General features: G+C 49.6%; 1 protein-coding gene across 2 annotated transcripts in view; it reads right to left on the bottom strand.

The window, feature by feature from the left end:
• Nucleotides 1–569: 569 nt before the first annotated feature.
• Nucleotides 570–12,136, bottom strand: part of CRAMP1 (cramped chromatin regulator 1) — a 102,082-nt gene continuing 90,515 nt past the window's right edge. For both annotated transcript variants that reach the window (XM_075318262.1, XM_075318261.1), the window contains exons 15-21: nucleotides 8,594–8,695; nucleotides 7,415–7,599; nucleotides 7,263–7,319; nucleotides 6,944–7,178; nucleotides 6,511–6,669; nucleotides 5,014–5,159; nucleotides 570–2,067 (exon numbers count right to left, since the gene is read on the bottom strand). In XM_075318262.1, the coding sequence (XP_075174377.1) occupies nucleotides 1,900–2,067; nucleotides 5,014–5,159; nucleotides 6,511–6,669; nucleotides 6,944–7,178; nucleotides 7,263–7,319; nucleotides 7,415–7,599; nucleotides 8,594–8,695 (1,052 nt within the window). In that variant the 3' untranslated portion in view covers nucleotides 570–1,899. The remainder of the gene's footprint in view (nucleotides 2,068–5,013; nucleotides 5,160–6,510; nucleotides 6,670–6,943; nucleotides 7,179–7,262; nucleotides 7,320–7,414; nucleotides 7,600–8,593; nucleotides 8,696–12,136) is intronic.

Below are 12,136 nucleotides of genomic sequence, written 5' to 3'. Positions count from 1 at the left end.
ACTCCGGGTGCCATTTCTTTGAAGCCTGCACCGACGACAGAGCATCTGGGAGCGGGACACCTGCCGCACCGCCATGTGTGGGGCAAGGCACCGCTGTGGGGGCCAACACATCCCCGCACCGCCATGCGGTAGGGGGATGTGCTGGTCCCCACAGCCAGCACATCACCCAGCACAGCCCTCACCGCAGCCAGCACAGCCCCCACCGCAGCCAGCACAGCCCCCACCGCAGCCAGCACAGCCCCCACCGCAGCCAGCACAGCCCCCACCGCAGCCAGCACAGCCCCCACCGCAGCCAGCACAGCACCCACCGCAGCCAGCACAGCACCCACCGCAGCCAGCACAGCACCCACCGCAGCCAGCACAGCACCCACCGCAGCCAGCACAGCCCCGACCGCAGCCAGCACAGCCCCCACCGCAGCCAGCACAGCCCCGACCGCAGCCAGCACAGCCCCGACCGCAGCCAGCACAGCCCCGACCGCAGCCAGCACAGCCCCCACCGCAGCCAGCACAGCCCCCACCGCAGCCAGCACAGCCCCCACCGCAGCCAGCACAGCCCCCACCGCAGCCAGCACAGCCCCGACCGCAGCCAGCACAGCCCCGACCGCAGCCAGCACAACCCCGACCGCAGCCAGCACAGCCCCGACCACAGCCAGCACCATCCCTACCTCCTGTGACCCCGCTCAACCACCGCTGCCACCCCCCTCCGGTAAGACACCACCGGATTATAAGACTGACTTTTTTTTAACCTTTTTTCCCCTCTATATTTGGGGTGAGTCTTATAAAACGAAAAATATGGCATATTTACAAGCACTATCTGACAATACCATTCTTGCCAAGATGGGAATATCTTTTTAACTTGAGCAAAGTGGTCTGCAGCGGCTACAAACTTACTTTTAGAACATGGCGAGAAGGATACAATTGGGATTTAATAATCAGTCGCCTTATACTTCAATTATCTTCATTCTGCAATATTTATACCTCCCACTAATTATTATTTTGTTAATAGGGACTGGTGCCAACTCCGATTAATCCACGCAAATAGGAAAGGGGCGAAAAGGTAGAACCGTTTGTTTGTTGTTTCTTTCCTCATTTTTCTCTCGTCTTAAAAGGAAATATGAGGGATAACACCAAGCACACCCAAAAACCCACCCTAAAACTTGCACTGCCAAGAATGTTTGACATCCCCAGAGGAGGGTCCCGAGTGCCGCCCGTCTGTCCCATGTCTACATGTCAATCACTCACACATCTGCCCATTCTTTCTGCTTCCGTGTAAACCAAAGAATAAAGAAACAAACAAGAAAACAACACAACACAAATAAATTGCATATTTTTGCACCAAGCCCAGTGATGAAAGTCTGATTCATTATGGCTTATTTTCTTCGGCAGAGTAATGCATTGACGGTTTGGAGATTTTCTTTACGAGTTTAATTCACCGGATGATTGTTCTCCGAGGATTAGAAGATGAATGACGCTCCATTAACAAAAAAAAAAAAAAAAAATTCCTCCACCCAGGCTCTTATGTACAAAGCGGCTGTAACATGCCGTCACTGCAGGAGTTTGGTTACCGTCCTATACATCCAGAATGGGGTAATCAAACGGGTTCGGAACTTACTGCGTCGGGCCGTTTGCTGTACATCCTGATCTGCCATCACAGATGACAATGGAAAGCCGTCACAAGCTGTGACATCACCATGAAACTTTACACACAGCATTATAAAACAACGCTTCGTTATCTTTTATCCAATGCCCCAAAACCAATCCATGAGCGCAGAGTGGTAACACTGGCACCCGCGGATTCCTATGGGCATTACATATAGTGTGGCTCGCTGGGAGTGCCGGGGGCACAGGCCAGAGATTTCAGCATATTCTCATACGAGATGTAGTTATAGCAGCAGCACCTTAGGACAGGTCACTTATAGGCTGCCCACTACCGGGGGCTCCAGTTTCAAATTGAGGTTCTCTCCTTGCAAGTTCAGTGGCGGAAAGCTCTTGGGCCAAGTCGTTAAAGCGAGATATGTAATCTATGCTGTTTTCGTTCATCAAACAAGCCAGTTGGGAGTCGACCACCTGCAAAAAAAAAAAAAAAAATTAATCACAAGAGTGAGTGTGTCTAGAGGTCAAAAAACCTCCACTTGCATCCTGACTGTATTAAATTCTAGTTCAACTTTCAACTTTTCATATCCAATAACATTTCCTGTTCTGCCCATATATACATCTATAAAATAGCACTATTTTATATTATTATTATTTATTATTATAGCGCCATCAATTCCATGGCGCTTTACATGTGAAAGGGGTATACATAATAGGGACAAGTACAATAATCATAAACAATACAAGACACAGACTGGTATAGGAGGAGAGAGGTCCCTGCCCGCGAGGGCTCACAGTCTACAGGAGGAGAGAGGACCCTGCCCGTGAGGGCTCACAGTCTACAGGAGGAGAGAGGACCCTGCCCGCGAGGGCTCACAGTCTACAGGAGGAGAGAGGACCCTGCCCGCGAGGGCTCACAGTCTACAGGAGGAGAGAGGACCCTGCCCGCGAGGGCTCACAGTCTACAGGAGGAGAGAGGTCCCTGCCCGCGAGGGCTCACAGTCTACAGGAGGAGAGAGGTCCCTGCCCGCGAGGGCTCACAGTGTAGAGGAGGAGAGAGGACCCTGCCCGCGAGGGCTCACAGTCTACAGGAGGAGAGAGGACCCTGCCCGCGAGGGCTCACAGTGTACAGGAGGAGAGAGGACCCTGCCCGCGAGGGCTCACAGTCTACAGGAGGAGAGAGGACCCTGCCCGCGAGGGCTAACAGTCTACAGGAGGAGAGAGGACCCTGCCCACGAGGGCTCACAGTCTACAGGAGGAGAGAGGACCCTGCCCACGAGGGCTCACAGTCTACAGGAGGAGAGAGGACCCTGCCCGCGAGGGCTCACAGTCTACTATGCGTGAAGTCCTGCCTGCTATGATTAGAAAAGGGACCTTCCATTCAGTGGCCCGCTAGAAGGGACTTAGGACAGTAAAATGCTTATGAATTATTGATGTCCCCTGCCAGGGGACAAAGGAGCGTAACAGAATTTTTGGAATGTCTCCCCTGAGGGGACTCGGGATAGAAAAAAGTTAATTTTTGCACCTTAGTTTTTTTCCCTCCCTCCTTCCAAGACGTGCAACAGTATTTCTCCCAGAAAATTATTACAATTACTTGTTTTATTATACTCATGTTTATTTCTTTTGTTTTAATATTATTTTTATTGAATTTTTTTTTTATAAATTTAAATAGGGTGCAGAAAAGAAAAAGGATGGTATATAAATATTCGCATAATACAGTCAAAGGTTATAAATAGGTTGAATAAAGAGTTAACATCAATAGGTTAAAGATTCATAGATCAGTTTATTTCCTTTGTGTATATCAGAACACCACAAAAAAAAAAAAAAAACCCAAAAAGGCAAAATGGACATAATTTTACACAAAACTCCAAAAATGGGCCGGATAGAATTAGAATTGTTGGCCCCCTCAACTTAATATTTGGTTGCACATCTTTGGAATAAATATTTGCAATTAGTCGCCTCCTATAACCATCCAAAAGCTTCTTCCTCCTCTCACCTGGAATTTTGGACACTTCTTTATAAACGTCTCCAGGTCTCTCATATTTGGAGGCGTCTTCTCTTCTCCCAACAGCAATTTTAAGATCTTTCCACAGGGGTCAATGGGATTTAGACCCGGATTCATTGCTGCCACTTCAGAACTCTCCAGCGATTTGTTTCCATTAATTGCTATGGGGTTAATGAAGTGTTTGGTTGGGGTCACTGAACTGCTGGAAGACCCCTGACTTAGGAGGTAGACCCAGAATCTGACACTGGGCACTACATTGCCACCCAAAATCCTTTGGTAATCTTCAGATTTCATGATGTCTTGCACCCTGAGTGCTGGAGGAGGCAAAACAACCCCAAAACATCGTGACTGTAGGTGCTGTGCTCTTTTCTTTGTAGACCTCATTTCTTTTTCTGTAGACAGTTGAATGATGCGCTTTACCAAAAAGCTCTTTTCTGGTCACATCTGTCCAGAAAACACTTTCCCAGAAGGATTTTGGTTACTCACATACATTTTGGCAAACGTTAGTCTGGCTTTTTTATTTTTTATGTCTCTGTATCAGCAGTGGGGTCCTCCTGGGTCTCCTTCATAGTATTTAATTTCATTCAAATGTGAATGGATAGTTTGTGCTGACACTGATGCCCCCTGAGCCTGCAGGACAGCTTGATTTTCTTTGGAACGTGATTGGGGCAGATTCTTCACCATCCAGACTATCCTGCGTTGCAACCTTTCATCAGTTTTTCTCTGCCGTCCAGGGAGATTAGCTACAGTGCCGTGGGTTGTAAACTTATCATTTTGCACTCAGTGGACATAGGAACATCAAATTCTCTGGAAATGGACATGAAACCTTGAGATTGTTCATGTTTACAAACAATTTTGGTTCTCAAGCCCTCAGACAGTTCTCTTCCTGTTCTCCTTGCTTAGTGTGACACATATAGACACACAATGCAAAGATTTAGTCAACTTCTCCCCTTTTTATCTGGTTTCAGGTGTGATTTTCATATTGCCCACACTTGGTACTTACCACAGGTGAGTTTGAACGATCATCACATGCTTGAAACAAAGTTAACCACAATTTTAGAAAGGTCCCAACAAGTTTGTCTGAAACCTTTTTTGTGTTTGATTATATCCAATTTGCCTTTTTTTTCCCAGTTTTTTTGTGTTGTTCCAATACACATGAAATATATAAGGGCATGAAAATACATGTGCAATTGCAAACATTTTCTGGGAGAAATACTTCATTTTCTGGAACAATTTTTAGGTGCCAATACGTTTAAGTGACAACCATGGGCATTAATGCACCCACTGAACAAAGTTCTCAAGGCAGGCACTGCTTGCCTAGTGGCATAGAGGCACTAACCCATAAAGATCTCGTCATTACTACAATATGAGCTCAGAGGAGATTTCCATACAATACACTACTTGTCTATACAAACCTCAACAACATCTGACAAGGAGCGAGACACAAATGAATCTCTGGAGCTCCCATCCAGCAAGCTGGGGCCTAGGAGAGATGTGCCGCTGGGGTTCCCTGCTGCGGCCGGTGCAGTCTTCTTATTCTTCTCTGGAGAGATAAAGCTCGCTGTGGAGAAAATGAGAAGGATCATGAATAGAAGAAAGATCTAAGACACTGTGCAGCCAGATATAGCAGTTAGTGATGAGCGGACACTACCATGCTCGGGTGCTCAGTACTCGTAACTAGTGATGAGTGGGCACTACCATGCTCGGGTGCTCAGTACTCGTAACTAGTGATGAGCGGGCACTACCATGTTCGGGTGCTCAGTACTCGTAACTAGTGATGAGCGGGCACTACCATGCTCAGGTGCTCAGTACTCGTAACTAGTGATGAGCGGGCACTGCCATGCTCAGGTGCTCAGTACTCGTAACTAGTGATGAGCGGGCACTACTATGCTCGGGTGCTCAGTACTCGTAACTAGTGATGAGTGAGCACTACCATGCTCAGGTGCTCAGTACTCGTAACTAGTGATGAGCGGGCACTACTATGCTCAGGTGCTCAGTACTCGTAACTAGTGATGAGCGGGCACTACCATGCTCGGGTGCTCAGTACTTGTAACTAGTGATGAGCGGGCACTACTATGCTCGGGTGCTCAGTACTGGTAACTAGTGATGAACGGGCACTACTATGCTCAGGTGCTCAGTACTCGTAACTAGTGATGAGGGAGCACTACCATGCTCAGGTGCTCAGTTCTCGTAACTAGTGATGAGCGGGCACTACCATGCTCGGGTGCTCGTAACTAGTAACTAGTAATGAGCAGTCAAATGCTCGGATGGGCGCAACTCGAGTACCCGAGTAGAATGCTGCAGGCAGTGCGGCGGGTGTCCAAGATGCTCACTGGGGGCTATGTGAGGTAGGCAACATCCAGAAAATGATAGCGTTGCGGGCGTCAAAAAAAAAAAAAAATGTGGCGCTCAAAGTCAGCATGTGCTTGGAATGAGTTATTGGCTCAATGAAACGTAAAGATCTCATCTGCGCACGCGCCACCTCCAGGCGCCATTTTTCTTAAGTTTGCTACTGGGAGATCAATGATCTGGAGGTGGCGCATGCGCAGATGAGATCTTGAGCCAACAGCTCTATCTGCACATACGTTGATTCCAGGCACCATTTATTGAAGCCCGCACTGCCGACATTTTGCAGGATGGCCCTTGTCTCAATAATTGCAGCACAGCAGCCCGCAGTCCCCAGCACAGCGTCCGCAGCATCGCCCCCGGTCGCCTGCTACCTCTCTCCACCAACGTCCAGGAAGTTACATTCATATTATAAGACGCACCCCTCATTTTCCTCCCAATTTTTGGGAGGAAAAGTGCGTCTTAGAATCTAGAACATATGGTACATTGTAAGTCTTAAAACTTTTCTTTATACAACAATGAAGCTTTTTTCTGCATGTCGTCCTGTACGTGAAGCCTGTACTTACAAAGTAAGCTGCTGAGTGAAGAGTCGGAGGAGTCGTTGGGATACCACTGAGGGTCGTGGCTGGGAGAGGCAATCCAGCTCTGGTGGGGGCTGGAGGAGGGGGACGGAAGACTCTTGGAGTTCTCATTGAGTTTGGCTGGAGAAAGAGGAACGGCTTCTCCTGGAAAACAAAACAACCAAAAAGGATAAGCAATACAGATCGGTATAATACGCACTAATCCCTAATGTGCCACCATTGCTCTGATGATCGGGTATCACACTTGGCATACGTCCGGGCCTCATCGATTCTGCTTGCACTTACCAGGATAGTACTGATTCTTACAAAAGGGAACATTGATCCCTTCATACCCCCCCACTTCACTATTTGAGACCTTCAAATATAATACTCTTCATTGAGAAATCAATATGACCAATGCATTTGTCTGTGCGCTTACCATACTGCCCGGAGCTTATGGCAATCTCAATGATGGAGTCACTGATGTGCGTCGCCGGCTCCCCATGCGACAGAACGTCGTCCGGAGGGCCGGGCAGAGATATGTCCAGGAGAGCAGAGACGTTGGGGGGAGAGAAGCAAGTGCTTGAGCTGCTCGGGGTGCAGCCGGAGGGGTCTGGGGGGCCGTTCTGAAGAGGATTCTCAAAAATAGGAGGCATGGACAATATGGATGAGGGCTAAAAAGGGAAAAAAAAAAAAAGGAGGTCACACGTGGCTTTATGGAAGACGTGAAAACCTAAAAGAAGGGAGGAGACCGGTACCTGGAATGGCTGAGCGGTGTCTTGTACCGAAGGAGTGGAGAGAGCAATGAAAGGAACCTGGAAGGAAGAAGACAGGAGTATTAATATCTCAAGGTGATGAAACGACTCGCGACACCGACCAGGTACTGGACCGACGGTATAGACGGACTCACCTCGGGGCACACGGTCACAGCGGGTATGGGATCACCACCGGTTGTCTCCATTGTAGGCTCTGGTATCGTGCCAGTCAGACTATCTGGTGGAAGTGGACCAATCCCCACCAAACCATCGGTTTCCAGAACCGGCAAAGGACTTTCTGGGATAATCCCTGCGCTTTTAGCAGCCAAGTCAATTGCACCTATAGGTTTACAGAGAAAAAAAAAAAAACAAGCTTTGAAGACAGACTGCGTCAATACTGGGAGGGCTCTGTTAAAGTGAACCTGTCGGCAGGTTTTTACTATGTAATCTGAGAACAGCTTGACATAGGGGCAGAGTCCATGATTCCAGCAATGTGTCACTTAGTGGGATCAGAAGGTGATTATCACAAGAAGACTAATTGTTTGGTGCCATGTAGTCAGTCATTCTGTTCAACCTCGCCCCTACCACTGATTGGCAGCTTTCTGTGTACACTGTGCATAGGTGGAAAGCTGCCAATCAGTGGTAGGGGCGGGGTGATACAGAGCACAGCAATCAAAGAACTGCTAAATCTGTAGCAGAGAAAACAGTGATTTTATCAAAACTGCTCTGAGAAAACTAGTAAGTGAGATCACTGGAATCAGATAAAAAAAAATAATGGGGTCCGTCTTATACTCCGGTATTGTCTTACCGCAGGGGGGCGGCAGCGGTGGTGGAGTGGGGTCACAGGAGGCAGAGGCTGTGCTGGCAGCGGAGAGTCAGTGATGGAACAGACCAGTGCGGCGAGTGTCGCAGTCTGTGCGTGGTACCGGCTTCAAATGAAGGCACCCAGAGCTGCGCATGCGCAGATGGAGTTTTCATCCAACAGCTCCATCTGCGCATGTGCTGACTCCCGGAGCCATCATTTGAAGCCGGGAACGCGGACAGACAGACAACAGCCCCACAACCACTGCAGTCCACAGAGCCACCCGCTTGAACACAGAGTGGCAGCCAGCAGGCTGCCCGCCCACCGGCACTGACAGGCACCCGACCCCAGTCACACAGAGCCGCACAGACAGCCCTCCCCCCGATAAGCTATATCCGGATTTTAAGACGCACCCCCCATTTTCGTCCCAAATTGTAATAAGGAGATCGCTGTCTGCAGAACGTGGTTGACCCAAATCAATTACCCTCCAAATAGTATGGAAAAGCCTGAAGGACGCAGACTAATTACTTACTTGCTAAAGAGTTGGTGGCCGGAGACGTCAGTCCTTTTGGTACAATGGGCTGTGACGCAGTTTTGCTGAGGGTGGAGTGGATGGGTTTGAAGGAGCCTCGCCCTGCATTAAGAAAAGAAAAGAAGGGAATTTTGTTTACTTACCGTAAATTCCTTTTCTTCTAGCTCCTATTGGGAGACCCAGACAATTGGGTGTATAGCTTCTGCCTCCGGAGGCCACACAAAGTATTACACTTTAAAAAGTGTAACCCCTCCCCTCTGCTATACACCCTCCCGTGCATCACGGGCTCCTCAGTTTTGGTGCAAAAGCAGGAAGGAGAAAACTTATAAATTGGTCTAGGGTAAATTCAATCCGAAGGATGTTCGGAGAACTGAAACCATGAACCAAAAGAACAATTCAACATGAACAACATGTGTACACAAAAGAACAACCAGCCCGAAGGGAACAGGGGCGGGTGCTGGGTCTCCCAATAGGAGCTAGAAGAAAAGGAATTTACGGTAAGTAAACAAAATTCCCTTCTTCTTTGTCGCTCCATTGGGAGACCCAGACAATTGGAACGTCCAAGAGCAGTCCCTGGGTGGGTAAAAGAATACCTCAACAAAAAAGCCGAAACGGCCCCCTCTTACAGGTGGGCAACCGCCGCCTGAAGGACTCGCCTACCTAGACTGGCGTCTGCCGAAGCATAGGCATGCACTTGATAGTGCTTCGTGAAAGTGTGCAGACTCGACCAGGTAGCCGCCTGACACACCTGCTGAGCCGTAGCCCGGTGCCGCAATGCCCAGGACGCACCCACGGCTCTGGTAGAATGGGCTTTCAGCCCTGAAGGAAGCGGAAGCCCAGAAGAACGGTAGGCTTTAAGAATCGGTTCCTTGATCCACCGAGCCAAGGTTGACTTGGAAGCCTGCGAACCCTTACGCTGGCCAGCGACAAGGACAAAGAGCGCATCTGAACGGCGCAGGGGCGCCATGCGAGACACGTAGAAACGGAGTGCTCTCACTAGATCTAATGAATGCAAATCCTTTTCACATTGGTGAATTGGATTAGGGCAAAATGAAGGCAAGGAGATATCCTGATTGAGATGAAAAGGAGATACTACCTTAGGGAGAAATTCCGGGACCGGACGCAGAACCACCTTATCCTTGTGAAACACCAGGAAGGGGGCTTTGCATGACAGCGCTGCTAGCTCAGACACTCTCCGGAGTGATGTAACTGCCACTAGAAAGGCCACCTTCTGCGAAAGACGTGATAAAGAGACATCCCGCAGCGGCTCGAAAGGTGGTTTCTGAAGAGCCGTTAGCACCCTGTTAAGGTCCCAGGGTTCCAGCGGACGCTTGTAAGGTGGGACTATGTGGCAAACTCCCTGCAGGAACGTGCGGACCTGCGGAAGCCTGGCTAGACGCTTTTGAAAAAATACGGAGAGCGCAGATACTTGGCCCCTGAGAGAGCCGAGTGACAAACCCTTGTCCATTTCGGATTGAAGGAATGAAAGAAAAGTGGGTAAAGCAAAGGGCCAGGGAGTAAAACCGTTATCAGCGCACCAGGATAGGAAGATTTGCCAAGACCTATAATAGATCTTGGCGGACGTAGGCTTCCTGGCCTGTCTCATGGTGGCAATGACATCCTGAGATAACCCTGAAAACGCTAGGAGCCAGGACTCAATGGCCACACAGTCAGGTTGAGGGCCACAGAATTCAGATGGAAAAACGAGCCTTGTGACAGCAAGTCTGGGCGGTCTGGGAGCGCCCACGGTTGACCCACCGTGAGATGCCACAGATCCGGGTACCATGACCGCCTCGGCCAATCTGGAGCGACGAGAATGGCGTGACGACAGTCGGACCTGATCTTGCGTAACACTCTGGGCAGCATCGCCAGAGGAGGAAACACATAAGGCAGTCGAAACTGCGACCAATCCTGTACTAACGCGTCCGCCGCCAGAGCTCTGTGATCCTGAGACCGTGCCATGAATGCCGGGACCTTGTTGTTGTGCCGTGACGCCATGAGATCGACGTCCGGCGTTCCCCAGCGGCGACAGATCTCTCGAAACACTTCTGGGTGCAGAGACCATTCCCCTGCGTCCATGCCCTGACGACTGAGAAAATCTGCTTCCCAGTTTTCTACGCCCGGGATGTGAACTGCGGAGATGGTGGAAGCTGTGGCTTCCACCCACTACAGAATCCGCCGAACTTCCTGGAAGGCTTGACGACTGCGAGTGCCGCCTTGGTGGTTGATGTATGCGACGACAGTGGCGTTGTCCGACTGGATACGGATCTGCCTGCCCTCCAGCCACCAATGGAAAGCCAATAGGGCTAGATACACTGCCCTTATCTCCAGAACATTGATCTGAAGGGAAGACTATCGGAGTCCAGGTTCCCTGAGCCCTGTGGTGGAGAAAAACCGCTCCCCACCCTGACAGGCTCGCGTCCGTGGTGACCACAGCCCAGGTTGGGGGTAGGAAGGATTTTCCCTGCGATAGAGAATTGGGAAGGAGCCACCACTGAAGTGACGTCTTGGTTGCAAGGGAAAGAGAGACGTTCCTGTCGAGGGAAGCCGACCTCCTGTCCCATTTGCAGAGAATGTCCCATTGGAGTGGCCGCAGATGGAATTGCGCGAAGGGCACTGCCTCCATCGCTGCCACCATCTTCCCCAGGAAGTGCATGAGGCGCCTTAAGGGGTGTGACTGACCCCGAAGAAGTGATTGCACCCCTGCCTGCAGAGAAAGCTGTTTGTCCAGCGGTAGCTTGACTACCGCTGACTGTGTATGAAACTCCATCCCGAGGTAAGTCAGTGATTGGGTTGGTGTCAACTTGGATTTCGGGAAGTTGATGATCCACCCGAACTGCTGGAGAGTCGCCAGAGCGACGGTAAGGCTGTGTTGACACGCCACCCGAGACGGGGCCCTGACTAGGAGATCGTCTAAGTAGGGAATCACCGAGTGGCCCTGAGAGTGTAGGACCGCCACAACGGATGCCAACACAAAGCATAAAACTGAGGAGCCTGTGATCCACGGGAGGGTGTATAGGCAGAGGGGAGGGGTTACACTTTTTAAAGTGTAATACTTTGTGTGGCCTCCGGAGGCAGAAGCTATACACCCAATTGTCTGGGTCTCCCAATGGAGCGACAAAGAAAAATAAAATTATACCAGTGACAAAACTAGAAACATTGCATGATAGCACTGCCACTTACACCACCTAGTATATTATTTGGTGCATACTACACAGGCATGGTTATTAAAAGGGAATCATTCAGTAGGTTTTTGCAATGTAATCTGACAGCAGCATGATGTAGGGGCAGAGATCCTGATTCCAGTGATGTGTCACTTGAGTGGCATTTATACTGGAAGGTAAACGTGAATAAGCCTAGTTAAAAACACTAATTTTTATGATTATCTTGCAGGCATAGAAGGAGCATAATGCTCGTTCATTGGGTGATATCTTTTGTGCAGCATTTCTTGATGTGTAAACAGGACTCGTGCTGCCGAGAACTATGGAAGCCTGTGGGCTCAGAGGGATCTATCGATCGCCCAAAGCGCATTGCTTGTTTTTG

This window comes from Anomaloglossus baeobatrachus, chromosome 7 (assembly GCF_048569485.1).
Source record: "Anomaloglossus baeobatrachus isolate aAnoBae1 chromosome 7, aAnoBae1.hap1, whole genome shotgun sequence".
In the NCBI taxonomy this organism is placed as follows: Eukaryota; Metazoa; Chordata; class Amphibia; order Anura; family Aromobatidae; genus Anomaloglossus; species Anomaloglossus baeobatrachus.
Note: the sequence above shows the minus strand (reverse complement) of the source record. Positions and strands in the feature narration are given on the sequence as shown.